A 24,581-nucleotide genomic window follows, 5' to 3' on the forward strand; every position below is an offset into this window, starting at 1 on the left:
CAGTCCTAACTGCTGCTTAATAAAAACGGATCCTCACAGAGGTTCTAATGAAACTCTGATGATATCACAGCATAGCTGAGCGTACACGATTGACGCAACTTAAGTGCATTCATTTGCTCAAGTTCTCATCGCAATCTCAGACACAAGTAACTTGAAAATAAATGCTGATCATAATCATTGTACCATTATGCATACTAAGACCGCTGGGGACTTCTCACAGTTACATGGATTAGGGCAGCTTTCCCTTCTGTTATACACAGCAAGGCTTGCCAATCATTATTTTCCAAGTATGACTACAGTGAAGACCTCAACATACTTTAAGTTTCCGCCAACAAGTGACTGGCCGAAACCTTGTACCTCCAAAACTGTCCACTTTTCAGAAGACCCTAAAAACGACATGTTTGTTCAACAATTAACTTTGCATCATCAAAGAGAGCAAGCTATTTTTAGCACATACTCTTCGCCAGTGATATTCAGATTTTTTTACTCTCAAAACCTGACCTCATTCTAATGTTTACAGGCAAAGTTCCTAGCGTAAAGTTCCATCCTTTCTTTGAGAAAAATACACCCTTAATGTCACATAAAACCTGGAAATCAGCCATATCTGGAAACACCTTAGCAAGTCTTGTAAAACTTCTGTATATTTGGACTTATTTAACTTGAATAAAGTGAATCAATCGCATTAACTCCACAGGAGTGCGTAGCTTTTTCTTTCCTTTTTTTCTTTTTTATTCATGCCAGCACAGAGGGGAACTAGAAAGACAGAAATCAACGAGAGTATACTGTCTGTTACGACGTCAGACTGGACAATGATACAGTAAAAAAAAATATATAAATCAAAAACCCTACTATGCACTTCTTGCATATGAGAAATTGCACATAGCAGTGACCACAATAAATTTGTGGCGGCCGTAGAGGGTGTAGAGACGGTCGTTCAGTAACCAGAAGGTCGGCTGTTCGATCCCCGCTCTCCCAGAGTCATGTGTCGTTGTGTCCTTGGGCAAGGCACTTCACACACATTGTCTCCAGGGCTACTCATACTGGTGTATGGAAGATGCGAATGTTTGGTGGTGGTCGGAGGTGCCGTAGACGCACACTGGCAGCCACGCCTCAGTCAGCCTGCCCCAGGGCAGCTGTCGCTACTTAAGTAGCTTACCGCCACCATAGTGTGAGCGCATGAATAATGTTTCCATTCCAACATGAAACAGACTGCAACCTGTTTGTTAAATGCAGGCTCAGTTATAAGCCTGAATTTTCAGATAAATAAATACATTTTCATACAAATCTTACAATGTACATGTGCAAGTTTACTGATTTGTATTTTCTAAATTTGAGTTAAAAAAAAATCACAATAATCAATTTATAGATTTGTATCGGGATTAATCGGTATCGAATCGAATCGTGGCCTATGAATTGTGATACGAATCGAATCGCCAGGTACTGGGCAATTCACACCCCTAATGATGACATGTCGAATCGGTAAGATTACCGAATGAACAATATTGAGCTCTTTGATTAAAAAAAAAGAGAAAAAAGTAAAGAGTCTTTGAGTGTCTAGAAAAGCGCTATATAAATCCGATAAATAAATAACAAAAATCAATGCATTCAAGACCATCAAATGATAGTGACATATTTAACTAACAGCAAAAAAACAAAATTCAAACGTCAACATCAAATAATTGTATGTGTTATTATTTTGTGGATTTACAATGAAATAGCAATACTATTCAAACAAAACTGGAAAACAGTAAGTAGACAAGAAATAGCTTCGCTTTGGTCTTTGTCTCTCCACTTCTTTCTTTTTTTTAGAGGATATAAACTCTTTAGTATGGTCCAACCAGTTAATAGCTTTATATTTACACAAATACAGAACTAGGATGGGATTACTTCTGAATAAAACCAAAAAAACAATAAGTATCGTAAAACTAACCTGGTTGTTTGAAACATAGTCAAGGCTCGTTTCTTGCATATTCAGGAACACGGTGTCTCCTTCCAACTGGAGAGAAGAGAAAAGAAAAGCAAGAATGTCAGTGATGACAAAAACCATCACACAGGGTATTATTGATGTGGCTAAATGAAAACCAACAACAACAAAAATACAGATACAGGCAGCTAAAGCGTTGCAACTGTTTTCATTTTGAAAAACAAAACACTTTTTGCATATTGTAGATGAGGAACAACCTAAATAAACATTATTGCATGCAAGGTGCCACAAAATGTACTTAGAAATTACTATGACGATATGCTGACTTTTTCCTGCACCCTTCATATATAGGGAAATTGTTATTTTCTTGTCCTCATAAAAACATAAAACCCTCACACATTTCTTCAGGCCTTCTTTGTGGATTATAATGCCATCATTTGTTCTGAATTTCGTGTTTTGAACAACCCATAGCTTCTTTGCCATCTAAGTCACTTCTTCTTCTTGTCCTATAGTTTGCATGTTATTCTTTCTCCATCCCCCCCCCCCCTTGCAATCGCAGTTTACACCAGATGGGAGAAGCCAAAAGACTACTACTCTAGAGACACTAAATACCGAAGTAACATTAATAACCATTCTTTTGTTTTGTTTTTCCATTAGTCATTTATAGAGATCATCCATGTTTGTTCAAATTACACAAACCACATATAATTGTGAATTGAGGCTGTATGATATTGCACCCATCAAATTTTGATGCTATTGAAGGATTATAACATATTTTGTAATCTTTTGCGTGTTCAAATAAATCAAAGATGAGATTCTTGTGAAGAGGGACCTTGCAAGGATGGATTTATTACAGAGATCTCTGGTCACACAATTGAATATGTTTCTGTGGCAGTATCTGATTGCTCCCTTCCTGAGCCTGCAATGCAGTCAAACTTTGATGTAACTACGTATGTGTCACAACCACTAATCTCCCATATTACTTGCACTGCCATTACTTGCAGTTACATGGATTAGGGATACTTTCCCTTCTGTTATACACAACAAGGAAGACATTAAAATGTGACTTGAAAATGACTTGTACAGTTAAGTTTCAAAGAACAACACAAAAGAGAATTGAATTAAATTGTCATCCGGCTATATAACAGCATTTTAAAAAACATTAAAACTCAAATACTTGATGGTTTCTTGGGTACATAATTATTGTTTTTGGTTGTCACGCAGACATGTGGATCCTAGTTTGAACAGGTGGGGAGAAGTAACTCACATGCACACACAAACACAGGTGTAACTGCCCCATCCATTTGCCAGCTGCCAGGTATTATGCAAATGGGGTGTCGGTTTACAGAGCCAACAGAAAGCCAAAACTGTATTGTGATGAGGCTTACGCAAAAAAGAAATGTGCACGTTACATAAAAAAAAATAAATACTGTAACATATGACTTGGCTAAATAACTATCACGGTAAAACAGCGGAGAGACAAAGAGTTGACTATTTAAAATGTATTTCGGTCACTGCTGATAAGAGTTGCAGATGAAACACAGTACTGTAGAGTAGTAAACAAAGTTAGTGAATCGATTTCTGCATTCCTACAATTTGAGTAATTTCAGGAGCAGGTGTTCTCAACTGCTGGATGACTGTCAACAGATTGCATTCAAACGTTAACAATCCTAATGTTGACATGCTTGTATTTTTGAACAAAGTGTCAGTTGGATGTAGTGACTACTTTGTTTTCTTATGGTTGGCTTGTGCACTTGAATGTCAAGTAAAGATGTTTAGCTCAAAGTCAAATTTGACGGGAGCTGCATTGGTGCTTGTTTTGTTTAAAAAATAATAATAATAAGCAGTTAATATTCAAAGTATTACTGGAATATAATTTGCAATTTCAACAAAGATTGAATTGCTAGTATGTTAATACTAAGTATTGTCAGCAAAATTAGAAACAACAAAAAATATCGTCATGTGGCCTTTTTGTGTCATTTTTATATTTTATTTTTATTGTTATTTTTTTAATGGACGAGAGTTGTGCCACGATAAATTTCTGTGTGGATGTAGCTCCTTCTACATAAAGTAGATCAAATATTTGAGACTGAATCAACAGCACCTCTACTGGTTGCAACCACGTACAGCGTACCTTCACTATTCGTTGGGACTCGAGACAGAGCCCTGCTGCGAATAGCGAAAATCCGAGAATTATTGTCGCTCCCCTAAAAGAGTTTGCAATTGCTTACAGATGACACAAGGTAACGGCAAAGGACTACTTTTGTCTAAATTAAATGCCTAAACTCTAAAATGATTGTTGAATGATGCTTTGGCATACAGGTTATCAACACTTATCATGCAAATTTTAAGAAAACACCACTAGTAGGACTGTAGTACAGAAAAAACACACATCAGCCGTCCACAAGCTTTTTTTAGTGGGTATGGATATCAGCGGCTGCAGCGTAGTTAATAAAGCTGTGCTTTCACAACTGACAGCTGCATTTTTATGCGATCGGTGATAAGATGGAGCCGCTTATCTGCCTGAACATTGCTGTCTGGGGGCCCGATTTACGAAGATCCCCAAAAGTGGCAACTAATTGCGTGGTCACTCAAAGAGAGTGTGTGTGCTATTAGCAACAGGTGTACAAAAGGACAGAAAAACTCAACAGTGGAAAGGCGAGACAAGAGTCAACAACTGTAATCTTCTAGACAAACCACATCAGCACATGTTTTTTATTAAAAAAATTTAACTCCTTTCATGGTGAGTTCAAGTAGCACTTCAGAAAAGCATTTAGTTCTCCTGGGATGACCGGGCCGTTTGTAACAGCAAGGCAAGCGGAATTGCACGTGAGGAGGGCATGGTGATGTTTGCTTACAAGGAACATCCCGACTGTTCGTATCCCAGTCGTTGTGTTGGGCTACCGCCTAACATTAGACGATATGTAACATGGAAAACAAGTACATAGAACAAAAAGTCATTTTTTTCTTAAAGCTTTAAATAATACAGTATAAAGATAAATAGAAAATATTTGATATCATGAATGGAGCTAGTCTCAATTCTAACAGGGCCACCACAAGTTGGCTCACGGTGGCTAGGGTTGGGCAATTGAAACAATAATGATTATTTTAGGCGGTAGAGTCAAACACATTTGTATGTTTTTTCTCTTCTTTTCATCAATATACTAAAATGAACATTTGACAGGGCCTTTTGTCGTTTTCTGCATTGTAATACAGTAGTACTTAACTTTCTACACTGGGTGGGGCAACCACTCACCACCAACCACTCACACAACCTTTGGGCGATAATAATAATAATAATAAGCATGGCCCTTTTCTCCTTCTCCTGACACCCGTGGAATAAGTAGAGAAAGCAACCAGTTATTTTTGAATGAAATAATTTGAACTTTGATAAACAAATTGCAAGTCTACTAACTTATTATGAACCTTGCTATTAATTTCTCACAGGGTTATTTTTAATCAGATATCGATCCTCTGAAGTTATCAATGAAGTATAGGTTACACAATTTTTTTTTTTGTAAATGAGTGCACACATGCTCCCGCTGATGATCTCGTCTGCTGTACAGAATAAATAAATGCAGAGTTTAGCAGAAGGTATCGTATGAACTCGAAAAATATTGTTGTGGGAAATGATCATATACAGTATCTGTCTTTTCATGCAATGTGACTAGTGTGTATTGCTGCAGATGAGAACACACCAAACAACACAATACACATGTTAATGTTAGCTGGTTACTTGCATTTGTGTTGACCCACCACTGAGTTGGTTGGACATATTTTGTTGTTTAACTCATCCGATTAAGACTTCAGTGAAGTTTAGTACAGGGCAGGCCGATTGAGGCTTGCAGTGTCTCCCACTGCAAGCCTCAATCGGCTTGTCAAACACAGCGCTGTTTTCATTTTTCAACGTTTGGGAGAGCAGTGATGGAATTGGAAGTATAAGTATAAGAGGCAACAACTACATTATGGAGTTCCTGAAAATAAATAAAAATTGAAAAATCCAGGAAGCCATGCTTTATTTGATTTAGCCTTCCCTGAGTGCAAAGCACTCCTTTCACACAGTCATGTGCCCATTCTGCACAACACAACACGGTACACTCAGAAAACTGCTCTGGGCGAGACCAATTGTCCACCATGCGCTAAAATGAGGAAGCTGCAATGCATAGCTGAAAGGAGTTTTGTCATGGGCAATATGTAATGACTCCTGACTGTGACTAACTCCAAATTATTCAAAACTCCAAAATTGTATGACTGAATCGAGGGTATGTTGCCATTGTTTTTGTTGGCGCTTAAAAAATGTTTACATGAGTGGAAAAGTTCTCCACACGCCTCTCATTTTGCCTACGCTACGCTGGCACGGCTCTGCATACTGGTTGCAGCTGCCTTTCACAAGCGCTATTTAAAGATGCAAAATCAGCCAGCGCAATTTGTCTCCATTTAATAAATTACATCATGTTTGCTAAATTTCCATATCATCACTATCTTATCAGAAAACTTTTATATCCAAATGTGGTCAATTTCATATTATTAAAAATAAATAAATACATCAATTGGCAAAAATCTACACCAAAGGACCAATTTTTTTATTTTCACTGGGTAAATAACAGCCGATTTAATCGGTCAGGCACTATTTACTACCGACCGGAGTAGGTGTAATCATTGTAACTCCAAAATCAGCAGTTTTCAGAAGACCCCAAAAACGGTATGTTTGTTTACCCATTAACATTGCATGGGCAAACAGAACAAGCCATTTTTAATACTTGAGATCAGTGCTTCTCAACCTTTTTTGAGCCACAACGCTTTTTTCATTGACAAAATCTCACCACCCATTGGAAAAAAAACCCTAACTAAACTAAAATTTCATTTGTTAACGCTTATATTATACCTATTATATATCATTGGGCAACAAGTTCACATAGCTTGAAAAAGCAAATAATATCTTAAAATCAAAAGTGCAAATATTCTTACAGGTGCATTATGTATAACCAAACTATATAAAAGATAATGCCAATGCTATGAAATATACAGTGCTTAATTCTATCATGGCCAACATTGCTATAACTACTACTCCATTTCCTCCTCAAAATCATCAGCTTCCACTTGATCTCTCTGAAAAAACATACTTTTGGACACTTTCAATTAAGAGAGTATGGTGATCAGTTTATTATTCTACGCATTAAAAGACATGTTTAATGATTGATTTGTGTCAGAAAACTGTCTGACGCCATGCTTGCATCATGCACACTGTTTCTCACTTTAATTCGTTCGGTGCTCAATTCCATCCCCTCCGTCAGTGATTTGCCAAGACTGCATATTTCTTTCAACACCTTCTACGTGTTTAGCACCCGTGAAATCAGAGAAATACAATTGTCGGTGCTATTAATTGCACAAGGCGTAGTAGGCGAGTGTGTCGCTAAGACTTAGCGGTATCTTTTCTTTGTTGCTGTTATGGTGCTTGTGTAGTCGCGATGTTAATAGTTCTTGGTGGAACAGAATTGTCAGCTAATCGCTCCTCGCGGCGGCCGTTTTTTGGGCAAATTGATCAAAGTCATTCTTGTCAAAGTTGTCAAAGTTGTCAAACCCGCAATTGAAGGCGAGGTACGTGGACTCTTAGCTAAAATGCCAAGGAAGGAATGTTGTGACACGTTTCCCGCAGCACCTCCAAAATAAAAGTCACTACACAGTTCAGCTGTCAAGACACTTTTATTGTGACGAGGTCCGACAACAACAGTGCTTCTAACTGTGCGCAACTGACATTTTTTTGAGCCAGTCACCACGCAAGTAAGCTTACCTCAAGCCTTGAAACTAATAAATAAATTGTAACGCAACGCATTTCACATACAATAACGGCGTTTCAAATATGGGCAGAATAATTAGTTAGATTAGTCCGTTTATGAAAAAAGAACTGAGTTACTTTAACCACCGTTATTCCCAACACTGGTTGTTACCAATTAGGTAGAATTGGACAATTTCGCACGGCACACCAGACAGTATCACACGACACACTAGTGTGGTTGAGAAACACTGCTTAAGATAATACTTTGGTCAATAATTTGTAAAAACAACATCCACACATGTGGACTGAGAAATAATTGTGGAAAAAATACTACATTTACCAAATTGTAACATAGGAGGTTTTGGCCCTATTATTTGAATTTCCAAGACATGAAAATACAGTAGAGGACTATTAATTTCATTCACACCAGGTCTTTATCGTATACTGCCATTAAATAAAAGGCGTACGATTTTGTCCTCTACCTGTAGTTTGAATGCATTAATGCAATCACATTAGAAAGTCAAAAAATATTTTTTCGCAAAGCTTCAGCAGCGTTCCTTTCTTTTACTGAAACATGACAGAGGAAAGGATGTCGGTTTGTGTGTCTCTCTCTGCCTTCATGCCAGCCTCTCCTCATCTGTGTGCACATTTGTGTGTGTGTGCGTGTATGTGTGTGGGAAAGCAAAGGTTTGAATAACAAGCAGCCAGTTAAGTGGGTCAGGGTCGGAGTTAAGGGGGAGAAAAGGGGGAGAAAGGTGGAGAGAGACTATTAGGATGACAGAGAAGGACAATGGGAAAGAGAGAAACGGGGGAAGGTTTCGACACATGAAACATACACTTGATAAAGGGTTGGATGGGGAAAGCTGTGCAAAATACTAGTTTGGAGTCAAGCGGCAAAAAGAACATTCATCAAACTGTCTCAACTGTTTTTTACTCTAATTAGGTTTTAACCTTGTCCTTTCAAAAAGATGTAAATATAGTCAGAAATGTTCACCCATCAACCATAATCTTGTTGTTGTACTAAAGCTGGGTCCTGAAATACCAGTGTGAGACATGTAAATAGCCCGAGACCATGTTTAACCCTCAAGGGTTTGTCTGAATTTATTTGGCTGGTCTGGATTTCATAGATTTAAGTTTACTCTAAAGTGCATTAGAGAGCATAAATCAACTTAGCACAGGCAGAGATGGCTGACCGTGTGTGTGTGTGTGTGTGTGTGTGCATGCGCGTGTGCATGTGTGTGAGTGAAAGGGAGAGAGAGAGAGAGAGAGAGAGAGAGAGAGAGAGAGAGAGAGAGAGAGAGAGAGAGAGAGAGAGAGGATTCACACAGCTGTGATAGGTCAACTCAACATTTTATGTTTATCTGTCTTGTCACCATGGCAACAATATAAACACCTTTTTATTTGCTAAACCCAATCCACTGTTACTTTGAGTGTAGTGTGTGACGTGTGTGCAATTTAGATGTGCTCTTCGGATATCACTTCAGTGTTTATCCTTTAATGTGTGCAAATGGAAAATGGACAAATCCCGAAACAGCTGTTTATTCATGGCCCTTACACAGCCATTGCGATTATTCCTTTGATAAATTCAGCTGCCATTTTCAGAGATCCGTGATTTTTTACATTTTCATTTCGTTCTTACCTCATTTGCTCCCAAAAACGTGTAAATATGTTCTATTTTAAATGTTTTAAATGTCACAAAGACGTATTTATACGTTAAAAAAAAATAAAATGTTAATGCTAGATTAGTGGTTCTCAACCGCGGTCCTCTAGAACCCCTCCCTATTCAGCCTGTTTTCCACATCTCCCACAGCAACACAAACGATTAGCTAATCAGCGAGCTTGCATGAAGCCAGATAACGATCCTCAGGTGTGTTGGCTGAGAGAGACATGGAAAACAGGCTGGATAGGGGTACTCAAGAACCGGGGCTGAGAAACAGTGTGCTAGAGCATACAGAAGGCTTTGATGCAGCCTCTGAACTGCAGAGAATGATGAAACTTAGCTATATTCTAATGCTAATTGTCGCAAACAGATAGAAATATATATATGTTTTCCTAATGAAAGAAGAGACTCTAATCTTTCTTTTGGTAGGTTCCATGTTTTTATAGCAATATTCTGTGGGCTTTGCCAAATCTGTCAAAATCCAGTAAAACAGTTGAGAGCGAAGGGGGTTGCTTCAGTGAAAATGGCCGGACTAGTTTCTCAGGAAATGATCCAAAGTTCTCCAACTACAATTTAACTGATGCAAGTTATTATCCCTAATACTACACACACATGCTATACACACACTCACACACAACAATGCACCGATGATTGCATTACATGATTTGATTGCAATATGTTTGTTTTGCAAATTAAATTCTCATAATTAGTCTCTTCTGGCAGCGCTCTGTCTCCATCCATCTGTTCCCTTTGGCATACCTCCTCCAACTATAAGACCCTCATCTCTGCATCCGTGCTCCAACTAAATGAAACATTTTTAGCCACACCCGTGAACAAGCAAAAGGGCTTGGAGTCACCCAGTCATCAATGAACATTTGTAGTGTGGGTGGGGGTTTGGGGACGGGTTCTTGCCGTTATGCTGCAGAACCAAAATCCCAGCCAACATGGACAGACGGGTTGTAATTTAGCTTGGACTATGAGAGTTTGTGATAACGGCAAAAATATTATGTGGTACTGGCATTTAGGGTAAGGTCACTGCATCAACAGCTGCAACTGAACTACCCCATTTCCTCAAAAAGTGGATTCCATTTTAATAAATGTTATGCCCACATTTGTTGTCTACTTGAACAGATGGCACTGGACTGAACATAGACACTTCCTTTTTACCCCGATTAAAACAAACAAACAGGCGACTCCATTATATACTTGATTTTTGTGATGACGCAAACCTTGATGCACTGCCTCGTTTCATCTCTCTGCGCCATGCTGAGCACTATGGCATACTAAGGGCATTTGCTTTGACATGCGGCTAGCACACCTGACAATTTGGTGTTTGCAAGAAGGCTTACCTTTATGCCTGCGGTGCGGGTAGTGTAACGCGATTTTGGTGAATTTGATCGAGGTACAGGCAAACAGATTCTGAGTTTCACAGACATGCGGTGGATTGCATTTCATTTATAAACATCACAACAGCGTGGATCACACCTTATGAATTACTATAAACATCAATCCACATTTTTATTATTAGCAACTTATATATTACAAGGACACATACGATCAGGGTCATCATAGGGGGACTGCACTTGCTGCTGCTATCTCTTTGCTAGGGACGCTCTGGTTGTTGTATGGTCAACAGTTCTGGTCGCTCGCTATATACGTCACAAGTACGTATGTGTCGTGATGGTTACGTTTTGCGCGGCGACTACTCGCCGCTGCTGCGCGCATGTGCGGCCAACCGTACCGGTCTCTGGCCCACCTCTCCCAATCGGGCTAAACTGGGGATCAGAACCGAACTCAGGCGCGGATCGAATTGCGCTCACACGTGCTTGGGCAAGGTACACTGGCCCTGGTGTGAATGCGCCCTAAGTGGCCACTTTACAGATCTGTGAGCTCCCTGGCTAACTTTACATTATCCACCCATGGAGGTCTTCTTGCAGTTCTTTACAAACTTTACACACTTTACAGTCCAGCAAGTCAGCTTCTACTTCCCCTATATCAAGGACTGTGCACCTCTCATGCGCAAATTTAAAAGGGAGTGAGAGGAGCCATTGGCTATTGGCGGTGAAACAAGTACAAGCCCAAAACACCACAAACCCCCCGTTTTAGACTGCGCCAAGCTGCGTGCATCTACAAAAACACCAAAACCTAGTCTCGCCCACCCCTGCGTAGATTAACGTTGTGCCTCGCGACAGAATTGGGCTGTTTACGAAAAGAAAGCCCGATGTGTTCCATTGTTATCTTGATAACCGATATCGTGCTGACATTATGGGGCAGTGTGAACATTTTTGGGTTTGACGTCAAAGGATGAATATAAAAACATCAACATTTTAGATTATATTTCCTGGTATTTACAGCTAATGCAATTTACCTTTTGTTTGAATCTACACAATCATCATGTATCGAAACGTGACTAACAAGTGTGTTTTATACCAGTGTGTCATACTGTCCTATAACAATAGTTAGTGACCCAGCTTCTGAGTTTTTCAGCTTTGTTTATTTTTTGCTTTGACTTTTGAGCAAAAATTTGAGATAAGAGCACTGTATGACAGTAGTGAACTCACCTCAGCTCACTTCACAACAAGCAGCAGTTTGGTAGATAGAGAACAATAGAGAACAAAAGGTGGCTAAGTCACACAGAACTGAATTGAAGCAAAATATGGTGAAGCAAATGTTTAATTCTTTTTATTGCCACATGTTTTTATATAGTACTGATATACTTTAAAGTGCAATTTTTTTAAATATATTTTTTTAAATGCTGTTTTTTTTAGGGGATGGATGGCATTTCATTCCTTTAAATGGGGAAAGGTGATACGAGTGGTTTGAGTTATCGAATTAACTCATAAATCATGTCACCACCGTAAATTGATTGTTCAAAAAAACAATAAATAGTGCTAAATGTCCATATTCAGTTTGTTTGTTTTGCCTGCGAACGTTATATTTAGAGTTGTCTGTACAAGGGAAAAGCAATCCATAGTGAAGCTGTTACACAAGCATTTGCCATAACCAGTACAACCATTTGGACAGAGAAAGAAACCACTAGTGTACTAGTGTAAGTAAATACAATCTGAAACGTTGGTGTTTTGATGTCAAACCCAAATGTCTTCAGTCCACAGCAAAAATAAGGACATGGGCCTCAGTGTTTCAATACTTTTAGAATGGATTGAAAAATAGAATAAATAAAACATGGAGCAGAAATGTGAAAAGCCAATGCCCAATTTGTCTTAAAACAGTCTCTCTTTTTTGCAACACATTTAGTTGACACAAAGCCTGTCAGTTTTCATAGTCCTATTTAAACTCTGGCTACTCGCCATCTCCTAATATACAGTAAATTCACACCGCCAAGTCCTGTAAAGCATTATCTATGATTACATGAACAGAGTGTTATACCCCACAGTAGAATTAGTCTGCAAATGGGTGATGGAGTAGATACAGAGGTTGTTTTAAAGATACATAGAATAGTCACATGGCTGTAGAAAGAACTAGGTCAGATTCTGCAAGCATTCATTAGAGTGAGGGTTATTTTGATTTCCATGCAGAAAAACAAAATTAAATACTTGAGCTATATTCATGTTTATCACTACACCATGTCAGGTCATTTGTTTGTGATTCAGCAGAGAGTGTAGAAGTTGAACAAATATCAATTGGCTAGCCAGACGCATAGAGCATATCTATAGTGTGTACAGTATGACCCTGGACATTACAGAGATACTTTATGATGCATAATAATTATTCCAATTATTGTACCACACCCCAGTTAAAGCCAAATAGGGAGACCCAAGCCAATTATGTTGTCACAAAATGCACAGTTGAGTTTCAAGTTTTAGTGAAGTGGAAAATCGCATGTAATTCCTGAGGAGTATGAGTCAATCAAAAAAATGTCAAAAGCTGTTGTATTTCATGGACTCATAGACGCGTGTTCTACGATGTGTATTCGGTCTCATTTTCAGAAAACGCTATTTTATATCTATATCTATATCTATATCTATATCTATATATATATATATATATATATATATATATATATATATATATATATTAATATCTACAGTTACAGTATATCTAATTGGAAACATTCATTGTTGATTTTGAAACGCGCACTACGGTGTCTTTGAGAGACCTAGTTTTGCAAGTCTATAAATCCTGTGACTAAGATGCGTAGCCTATAAAAAATATGAAAAATGGGATTTTACCGTATTTAGAGTTAGTGAGCGAGCAAGCAGCCCGTGGAGCAGGAGCTAGCCGCGAGCATGAGTGGCTAACAAAAACTAGATGGAGCTACGAACAAGAGCAGCTAACGGGAGAAGCTAGCGATAGCTAGTGAGCGCAAAGCAGAGGGAGACAAGCAGAGGATCACAGGACTCAGCGACCCCCTGCAGGCCCCAGCTGTGGAGCGGCGGTCGACCCATTGGGTCCGACACTAGCTGCAAGCATCACCAGAGGCTATCTACATTTGCAAAGTTATTTTCCTTCGGTTTCCCATAGCAGAAAGATGGTGGCGAAACAGTATGTAGTTTTTAAATGTACGTTGATGTTTTTCCATATTATTGACATTAATAGTGGGTTTTTTAAATTTTTAAATTAAAGAAACAACTTCACAATTATTATAATATTGCACTGAATGACTGAAACATGTCTAATGATATTTTGATTTTGCAGGTCTGCCTATAAGTTTGTCATTCTATATTTGCTGTCCACGTTGTTGTTAATTTTTAGTTACTGACTTTCTGACCTTTATTCGATATCTTCCTTTTCTTTAAACAGGTCGACTTTTCTCTGAGTTGTTTTTTCTTTAGAAATCCATTACCAAGGTTTCAGTCTCCCTGCTTACATTGTAGCTTCTCTCTTTTTCTATCCCTTCTACACCCTGTCTCACTTGATTTACCTTTCACAAAGGTTTTATTCATACAGTATTTGTTTGTTTACACTGAGCTGCCACACTACAGATGACTTCTAAAATTGCAGTATTTTAATTTATCACGCTAACTGATTCTCTTTGTGTTAGCTCTTTCGTCCAATCACAGCTCAATGTGGTTCACTTGCTTCTGTTGGTGCCGCTGGTCCTCTGAATGACGAAAATGCACACAAGCACACTGAGTTGGCTGCTGGCCACATAGACAACTGCTCTCGTCCTTCTTTTTTTTTTATCTAAATTTCTTGTGTTTACAACTATGGTAACAGATGCGTAGCAAAGAGGAAGGCAATCTGTTATCCTGGACACTATTGCTACACTAAAAAAAAAAAAAAAAGCACTGGCATTGTCAGTCAGAATTATTATGTCTGTGTTATTATATGGTCTGAATCTATAAAGTATTCAAAGTGCAATAACCGTCACTTATCAAATACACTCCCATCTGTAAGAATTAAAACAGTGAGGGCAATTCTTTTTTTTACAGTAGACTAAAAGCATTTGTGTCTGGCATCAAATGAATATGAGACAAGAGATCATCATTTCAGCTTTAATTTCCTGGTGCAGGTTGTTTACATCTACAACTGATAGAGCACTTAGAAGATGGATTATTAATTGTAATGAAACATTACATTTTTTAGGTGAGTTAAACTATTGGGAGTGTTAAATAAGGGGTTGAATTCTGGAGAATGAACTTCTTTCCCCTGATTATTGATTAACTCCGTGTTTTGGCAGTGCGTGTTGGGTCATTATTGTGTCGCACGATGAAACTCCCAAACAATTTGGTTACAAATGTTTCTGTAGATTTCTGAGCTCATTTTGCTGCTGCCGCCATCTTGAGTTACATCAATGAAGATTAATGAGCCTATCCCAGAAGAAGAAATGTGAGCCCAAACCACGTCATTACCTTTACAGTGGATTTAGTCTTCCCATCTTTTTGGTAAAAGTTCATCTTTGTCTCATCAGTCCATTAATCTTGTCCCAGATTATTTTTTTTAAATGTGCCTGTGTACTTTTTATTCTGGAGGTAGGTGGGTCGTTGGTGGGTTTGGGAAACAATTCAGCCCGGCCTACTTATGCTTCTTGCTTGGAAGGTGTTTGTATCTTCTCGTGTATAGTCTCTGCAATTTTGCACATCAAATCCAGATGAAAATAAAAGCAGAAACGTTGATTTATTGTCACGTCAAACCCAAATGTTTTCAGTTTCACAGCAAAAATCGAAGTGACCGAACTGTTCCAAAGTTTTGAAGAAGAGTGCATGACAAAAAAATGAATTCATTGTGATTTTAAATGTTATAAATGGTGTTTATTAATGTTTCACTGATAAGTCCTGAAGAGGGCTTATTTTGCAATGTTAAACATAAACAGCAGCAAAAATTCCTGGAGCTGCTCCAAAAAAGTAATGGGTTCTTCTTTGGCTCACGCCTCCCATCATATTTCATGCTACGAAAGAATCGGAAATACTGCAGTCTGGCACACATGTAAACCAAGCCTGGTTCTGGCAAAGACAGTTAGTTAGTTAGTTCGGCAACATTAACATAAATACATAAATTCTTAGGTTATCACACACACAAAAGGAAAACATATTTACATTTCATTTCTCCTCTGAACTCACTGAAAACTATTCCAATGAAAATATTTCCTTTGCTCACACAGCTAAAGACGAAATGTTATTCAAATGGTTCTAGTGTGAATATCCCACAACACTCCACACATTGTGATTCTTTGCGCAAAGAAATATAATGAGACTCTGTAAGTGCACCAAGATAACACTATGCAGGTTTTAAGTAGATGCTTATCTCAGGTTCAATACCCTGTAATAATCTAATGTGTAACCTTCGAAGAATGCTATTAATGTAAAGCCATCTCAGGAAGTCCAAACAATGTCCGGAGAAACAGGACCAGAGTTGCCCTTTCACACATGAAGCACACAGGAAATTGCCTCTATCAGATGTGTTCTCATGTATTGGAACTACTCTTTAGTTTATGGGGAAGGGCAAAAAGGAGACTGTGATACAAAAAAAAGTCAAATTCAGTAAGAAGAAATAAAATTTAAAAAAAAAAAAGCATTTTAGCTGATGCACAATACATATGTCTGCAAAAGATGACTTTCTTGAAGCGAAGAAAAAATTATACAGTGGCATCACATTGTTCTGGATTCAAATCTGTGTCAAAAACGAAAATGAATGTTAATGTTTAATTAACGCAAGTTCAGTGGATTTCCAAACCATTTTCCCAATGGGAAATAATGAACTCGAGCTGCCAACATAAAATTGGACTGTAGAGACAATTTTAAGCACGCCTCCTCCCACTTTTCTCTGAGCATGCATTGAACAGACGTACAAACAGGTGAGAAATAATACATTTGGATATTATTAATCAATTAGCAAATTAAACTCTTGTGCAAACACAGTAGGCCCATTGCTGAGTTAAATGGCTACTAGAGTAACGTCTGACTGTGACACTGTGAGTCTTACTGTTTTGAATAATAGTTTGCTTACATATCTTCTGTTGTATACTATTTTTTTTTGTGTCCTAATGTTCTTCTTCTCAACACGCCTTGTTGAGGCTTCTTCTTCATTTGGAATATGTGTTGCAATAAACACAAATCCCAATAAAAAGCATGAGGCAAATGTTTTGTCATTTGATGCTGACTGTGGGCTGCAAAATGCTGACATCACGCAAAATTTGTTTTAGGGTTGGGCAAATGAAATGTAATCGTGATTTCAATTTTGGCTTCTCACGATCATAAAAACGCATCGCATCATCATTTACATTTTGTGCCACATCTTGCTCACATCCCCTCCAAGCGGGTTGTAGGCGAGGCAAGCTCGGTGATATGCACCAGCTAGCTAAGTGAAGACGAAACATAACTAACAGAAGATGGAGAAACCGTGTAATTGCTCGGCTAACGTAAGATTGATTGTTTAACACCGGAATTATGGGCTTGGGTGATTGAATACACTTTTCACAGAAGTCTGTCTGGCTGGAAATGTGTTAAAGCAGAGCGTATCCAACTGTGAACAGCAAAATAGAGGGCAATTTAGAAAGTGTCTGAATTATATACAGTAACGCTAAATAGGACTAGAAGTACTGTAAATTAATTACGTTAGGTTAGCTCTTACTTCTTTTTTTTATTTATCAATTTAGCTTTGCTAAAATATCATACAACCCAGTTTGAACTGAAATTTATATCTGTGTTTGAAACTGCCCCACTGAAAATGTTTCTTATTATTCTTAAGAAAATACAGTTTACTGCTATTCGCAATAAAGAATTAAGAAATAAAAATGACTGCTTATATAAAACTGGAATATCACTTCTTCTTCAATCTTTATATTTTTATTGTTAAAGAAAACCCTTTCTTTAGGTCCGTGGGATTAATCTGCAAAATAAAAAAAATGTGAAAGTTGCTCCTCAAATGATGTCAATGATTTACAAAATTGCTCCTCAAACAAACAAACAAAAGTTGTTTTGAGCCAATGTGCATTTGCAAGTTCCTATGTTTTTAAAGCACCCTGAAGACACTGGCTCTGTTTGCATGAAATAAATATTTGTGTTAAGGTTAAAATTCCAGTTTCTGATGAGCAGACTTCCGTATACATACCCCGATCTAAACAGTGACACTCGGACGACGTCATTACGCAAATAAATATCACGTCCTCTTTTAACTTTAACTCTACGGTCACTAAAAGAAAATCCTCATGTCACTCACGGTGCCACACTAATAAAGTACCCGTAGTCGGTTTTCTCCTCACACCAAGTGTGGTCGTGTACTGCGTTGTTATATTTCCCCATTTTTGTTTACCTCTGCTTGTGTATTTCTGGTGGTTGTGCACCAGACGCACTGACTTGTATACACTAGGGTTGCACCGAAATGAAAATGTTTGGCCGAAACCGAAAATGAAAAATGCTTGGCCGAAAACAGAAAACAAAAAATTATACCAATTTTTACTATCATTGCATTTATTATAACTAATTAAAATTATAGTATTATTTTAAAATATTTATTTAGCACTGGCATTTTAACAAAGTACAATATAAATTGAAATGTGCCCACACAGCATGTTGGCTAATGGTACATTAAACGCCAAACGAGGGTTGAGCATTTTCTGGCGTTGCGATTGCACCTTATAGTCATTGTAGTTCGCACAGGCGGGCACGGATTGTGCGGCGGGACAAGGTGTGGCGCACTTAAAATCGGCACGTTCACATATTCATCAAAGTTGAAAAATAAATAAATACATTTGTTCACACCAGCTAATCGGCTTCGGGAACAAACTGCAAAGTCTCACACAGCGTCCTGTACAGGTCTGTCGCCACTCGGAGATAGCGGTAAGTGTTTCCGTGTTTAAAACTGTTGATAGCAATAGTGCTAGCATTAGCTAAAGTATTTAGTACGGCCACTGGGATGTTGGTGAAAAAGTGGAAGCATTCGAGGGGCTCATAAAAAAAAAAGGGGGGAGGGGAGGCGTTGCAGGAGAAAGAGCAGCTCACCTGTATTGCAGTACACGGCAGTTCTGTCTTTTTTCGCCACAACCTATTTCGGCTTTAATTTTATTTTGGCTATTTTTGCCATTTTCTGCCGAAAATCTTCGGCGGCCGAATATTCGGTGCATCACTAGTGTACACTCATGTATGTGTGTATAGATACACACAGTGGCATTTTTGCCATAAAGACACACAATAATGTGAAAACGCTGCTGAGAAATCAATGGACAAGTTAGACTCGTTTAGCGAGTGGCAACGTAAGATGGCTGCTGCCCATACAAATAGTTCCTGTGCTCAAATGACCAAGATTCCTTGCGAATAGAGCACGCACAGAACACAAAACAAAGTTCCGCTCAAATTAGGTATTTCGATCGGCTTTTGGCACGTATTTACATTGCCTTACAGACCCGAATATACTGGTATTGGCCGCCATCACGAGTACTGATACCTGGTATCGGTACTCGCTCATTCTTAATTATTTTACTTTGTTATTAATTTATTTTCTGGTTGTTCTTTCAAGTTATATTTAAAGTTGAGTTTTGGTAGTTGAATAAATAAAAAATAAGTTATGAAACACATGAATAATCATGTTTATTAATCGGCATTTCAATACCAGTTTAAAGAAAAACAACTTTTTTTTTTGTCCAGCACTAGTTTGCGCAACTTTAGTTTTCACAAAAATGTCGGTTGGGAGACGACACTATACCAGCTGAGTCAAGCCTGGTATAACACGTCAAGTTGCTTTTTTTTTGTCTGAAACTTTAGTGGCTGAATGCAGAAGAGGAATGGAAAGTCTGCTCTGTCCACACGTTACTTTGACATTACACAGACTTGCGCATGGCACCTGACAAAGTAAAATCTGCTTCATGTCCAGTTGGTTCAGACATTTGTGTTGACATATTCATCCCGTCATATAAATGATAAGTTTAAGGTTGCAGTGCATGTGCAGCCTCAGCTTCAGATTGGTTGTCATGGTTAATAATCACATGCATGATACGGAGTGGACTCTTGTAATTGTGCTGAGGATTGTCTCCACTCAAATGAAATGGAAAATCTGTCTCTGCATTAACACATCTGCCACTCTGTTCTACAACCTTCTTTTTCAGTTGTTCTCTGATTTTGTTTCTTATTCTTCCGACTTTCCCTCTCTTCCTGTCTCGCTGCTTCTGTGCCTGGCTGTGCTTTTCCTGTCTCTCTCCCTCCTCTATATTCTCTCGCTCTCTGTTCCCCCACACAGTAATATGATCTCGTCTATCAGACCGACAGAGCCATGAATCAAAAGACACAGAGAGAAATATAGTACAAACCTTAGTGGCCCCACCCCCACTACAACCACACTCATCTGCAACATCCCTACCCCCAACAACTAGCTCTCTCTCTCTCTCTCTCAATCGCTCTCCTCTCTCTCTATTTCTCTTTCTCTCCATTCCCTACCCCCAACCACACAGCCCGCTCTCTATCCACAGCCTCTATCTTCCATCTCTATCTTTTCTTAAACAAACACTCACTGACAACAACACTGGGCACGGTGGCATACCTTTGTGCATGCATGTCCGCTTCCCAGAAGAAGAGCAGCAAGTTGCAAGGCTTTAAAGTGTCAATAAAGTGTATTGCTGACCACCTAACAACAATAACGTGGCATTCTGTGAATGCCCACATCTCGAGGCCAGAGTTCAAGACCGGCTAATGTACAGTTGCCCTGCCCAATCAAGAACGGCAGCCACCAGTTTGTCATTGCATAGCCTTCATTCCGCCATGCCTCTCTTGAGGGCCGTACATATAAGTTACACATGTAAGAATGTAATAATACAACATGAACAGAATCTCCACTTGGAGCATGCAGCAGAAACCTTAGTGGGGGCACCTCACAAGACGCTTGCCTGCAATCTCGGAACAAAACTTACTCCTTTTTTCATGTTTGAGAGCAAAGTAAAGTCACTTTATAACTGGGAGTTATCTGTGAAGCCAGAAATAAAACACTGCAGCTCAGTTGAGCTTCCTCAATCCCAAAGTGACTTGTGATAACGGATTATCATAAATTATATCCTGATAAATTTATTACAGGGACATTACAACATGGTGTTTGTTTTCCTCTTGTACTGCTGTTTCTTGTTTAAAGAAGCAGTGTGTAATCTTTAGCGCCATCTAGTAGTAAACTAACAATTAATTCAATTAAAAAACACACTATTGATTTCAATAATATGCAAAAAAAAAAAATTATATCACATCAATGTACATTTTTTAAATAGAAATGTAGGTCTAGTGATCACTAATTATATTACATGGCTGGAGTTTCACCTTACAAGAGGCTGACATGTTTCACCGCCATCTTCCTGCTACAGACAAGGACAACTTCACAAACGAAGTTAGCCCTGGTGGTGCTTGCATCTATAGTGTTGGACTTAGTGAGGCAACCGCTGCTCACCTTCCATAGTTCTGGCCTGCAGGTGGTCGTCGCTGAGTCCCGTGATTTGTGATATTCTGCTTTGCTCTCTCAAGCTTTTACAAGCTTTTTATTTATTTTTTACTAGCTTCTCTCGCTATCCAGTCTTGTTAGCCACTCCAGCCTATGGCTCCGACTAACTCCCGCTAGACCCTCTTGTTAGCTGCTCCGGGTAAATCCGGCTCGCTTAGTCTTTTGGCGACGCTCGCCGGGCTTCACACCAGTTGCTATGTCGCCATCGCTTGCTGAGCTGCTCGTTCACTCACGCAAAATAAGAATTGGTGCTAGGCTTACAAATTGTGGTCTCTCTGAGCCACCGTAGTGTGTGTATTTCGAAATGCATGCGCTTCGGCTGCATTCTATGTTATAGCGATATCAAGTGGTCAACTATTACACACTGTCACTTTAAAGGAAATAGCTTGATTTGTCTTTCGTAAAACCACCACTGTATTTATCTAGGAAATGAAGCACAAACTAGAATCAAGGTTGATATGACTTATTTTGATTGTTGGTAGTTAGTTGGATATGTTTATGCATGCATTCATGTACATGTATTCTTCAGCCTTTAAAACATTCACAAGAATCTCCTGCTAAATAACAAAATGAACATGTCCCAATTTGTTGCATTAACTGAAACTTTGACTGAAAGTTATACTCTAGTAGCTGTATTCTTCTACTATGTAAAGCATAATCACAGTTAACTCTTTGACTGCCAAAAACGTTAAATAACGTTTAGTAAAATCCTATGGAGGAGTGCCAAAGACGTTAAAAGACGTTTGTTTCAAAACAGAGGTGAAACTAACCATTTTCTATTGTTGATTACTCAAAAACAGAATAAGGTAGAAACAAACTTTTTTTTCTGGTGAAAGATGAGAGTCCAATGTTTCGTTTAGTAGTATGTGTGTTTCCATAGTCCAAACACATCATTTTCTGTGGACCTTGAAAGATCAGTCAAAAGATCAGTCAAAATGCTTAAATCGGCTGGCACCCACGGCATCCCGTCTGAAAACGTCTGGCAGCCAAAGAGTTAAACACAGTCGATTGAGAGGACATCGCACAGCATACAGGCAGCCAATCAGACAGACAGACATCGGAACTTAGTCAGTCACAGGTTTCTGACCATGATCCGTCACCTTGCCCAAAAGAGATTCAGAAGAGAGCTTCTCTACTGTTTCAGGCAAGACAACACCAACCGAGACAAGCCCAAGATTGCATATACAGTATCAAAGAAAAATCCCCCCCAAAATACAAAACAAAATGACCAGTATATATTTTTTTTCCCGACAAAAACAAATCCTGCTATGTTGTTTTTAAAACAGTACAAAGAAACAAATCTCAGCTCTATGGGGCATGCCATGGCATTCAAGGCGACACTGGGAATGTAGCGCAGCACCTGCATTCAGCGTTTCTCACTGATCACAGTAGCACCGGCCTGGACTCAACCGGTATTAATCAAAATTCCCAAGTCCTCCCTGTCCAAGACTGAGTAAAAATGCATTTGATTCCGAGACAAGACCGAGACCCTTAAAAAGTGGTCTTGAGACTGGTTTCGATACCAAGACCGATCTCGAGAACTTACAACACTAAGCTTCTCTTCAAGTTAACCAAGTATCAAGAAATGCCCAAAACACTTTCATTTACCATTTTGTAGTGCTTTTTAAAGCAACATTACCTTAAAATTACATTGGTGAAAGTCTAATAAAATCCTAGTTCATCATCAATAGACAATGGTAGCAGTAGCTGCTTTAATTAACTTCAAGCTAATAAAGCAATTAATTACCATTTAATTGGCAGGGCAAGACAGATGAATACCCCCACAGTTAATTAAAGTGAGGGGCAACACAAAGGTGACTTTCATCTGCCAGACAATGAGCAACACAAGAAGGTTTCTGCTCTGTGTCACCTACCTTGTTGGTCCCGAAGGCCGGGTCAGGATAGGAGAGCTGCCCCAGTCTGCTGTGCTCTGGCGCGGCCAGAGGCTGAGGAGGTGGTGGGTAAACTGTCACATCCATGGCCCAATATACATCCGCTTCTCCCGCTGTTCTATTCTTCTGCTTTCTTTCTTCCTTCCTTTCAACAAAATCAACTAATGATTGTTTCGCTGTGTTGTTTTACAAACTTGCAGGTCCCTGAGCAACCGTAAGGAGAAACATCCACGAGCCTCTTCGGGAAACAAACGCCACTCTCGGTGATATTTAGGAGGGAGAAGTGAAGCTGAAAAGTAGGCTTTAAATGATCCCGCAAGTTTTGGAACAAGCTCTTCTCTCCACGCCAGGTTTCATGCTCCAATAATTCCCCGAACTTCCAGGTCTACGCAATTGTTCATTGACAATTCATTCATTCATAAACTATTTCAGCCAGAATAACTCACTGTAAGACGCGTCTCCACCTGTTTCCTTGATAGTCGCGATCACGATGTTTTGTCCATTCAGGATGAGATGCGACTTGTAGTGTAACTGTTTCAATGCTCTGTCCCGCTGCTTGCTGTACTACTACACTGACTGCTGTACTGCTGTGCTGCTGCCAACTGCTGCTGCTGCTGGCGCGCGTTGCTTGGAGCTACTCTACTTTGCAGAGCACTCACAAAGAGAGCTCCGTCATCAAGCTAGCACTGGTTAGCATACACGGATGCGGAAACAATTTTGTTTTTACCAAAATAAGAGCGTCTTGTCAGCGTGGTTTCTGCTAGCAAACTTTTTGCAATTCGAACAGTATTAATACAGGTTGGATTCACAAAAGATGGACCACCTGTAAATTAAACTGAACCCACAAAAACAATGCAGTAATAGTAGCTGTGGAAAACAATACTATCAGAAACACACGTAGGCCTTCATTTATTCTCTGAACCGCTACATAAATTATAGTATTCGTTTCATGAAATGTAATTTATTTATTCCCAACAGATTATTTTCTTCATGTCGGCCCACGCTCCCAAAAATCTACCGGCCGTCTGGAATACACAATGGTCCCCCAGTTTTTAACAACAAAAACATTGTTTAATGCCATTATTACTTTGGATATATTTAGCATTAGTTACATATGCTGTGGCGCTACTGTGCATTAGAGAATGTTTTTTATTTGTCTATGTTGTGGTATCTGTCTGTTTTCAAATAAACATGAAAAATGCAGGTGTATTGCTAAAATTCCAATTGGAAGAAAACTGTATGTTAAAAGTCTCATTACTCTGTCCTCGAGGGTCGGAGTCCTGCAGGTTTTGGATGTTTCCCTTCTCCAACACAGCTGGTATATGATCAGCTCATCAGCAAGTTCTGCGCAAGCCTGATAACGATCCTGTTGAGTGGAACCGTAGCAGCACAAATTAACGAAACGAACGATTATTTCCCCCACATTTTATGTGTGGTAACAGTTAGGATCTGCTGATT

General features: G+C 39.0%; 1 protein-coding gene across 1 annotated transcript in view; it reads right to left on the bottom strand.

The window, feature by feature from the left end:
• tox (thymocyte selection-associated high mobility group box) overlaps positions 1–23,765 on the bottom strand; it is a 49,935-nt gene extending 26,170 nt beyond the window's left edge. Inside the window, exons 1-2 of the mRNA XM_077559323.1 lie at positions 23,106–23,765; positions 1,931–1,996 (exon numbers count right to left, since the gene is read on the bottom strand). Of these exons, the coding sequence (XP_077415449.1) occupies positions 1,931–1,996; positions 23,106–23,210 (171 nt within the window). The 5' untranslated portion in view covers positions 23,211–23,765. The remainder of the gene's footprint in view (positions 1–1,930; positions 1,997–23,105) is intronic.
• Between the last annotated feature and the right edge of the window lie 816 nt (positions 23,766–24,581).

Source organism: Vanacampus margaritifer, chromosome 2 (assembly GCF_051991255.1).
Source record: "Vanacampus margaritifer isolate UIUO_Vmar chromosome 2, RoL_Vmar_1.0, whole genome shotgun sequence".
NCBI classification, from domain to species: Eukaryota; Metazoa; Chordata; class Actinopteri; order Syngnathiformes; family Syngnathidae; genus Vanacampus; species Vanacampus margaritifer.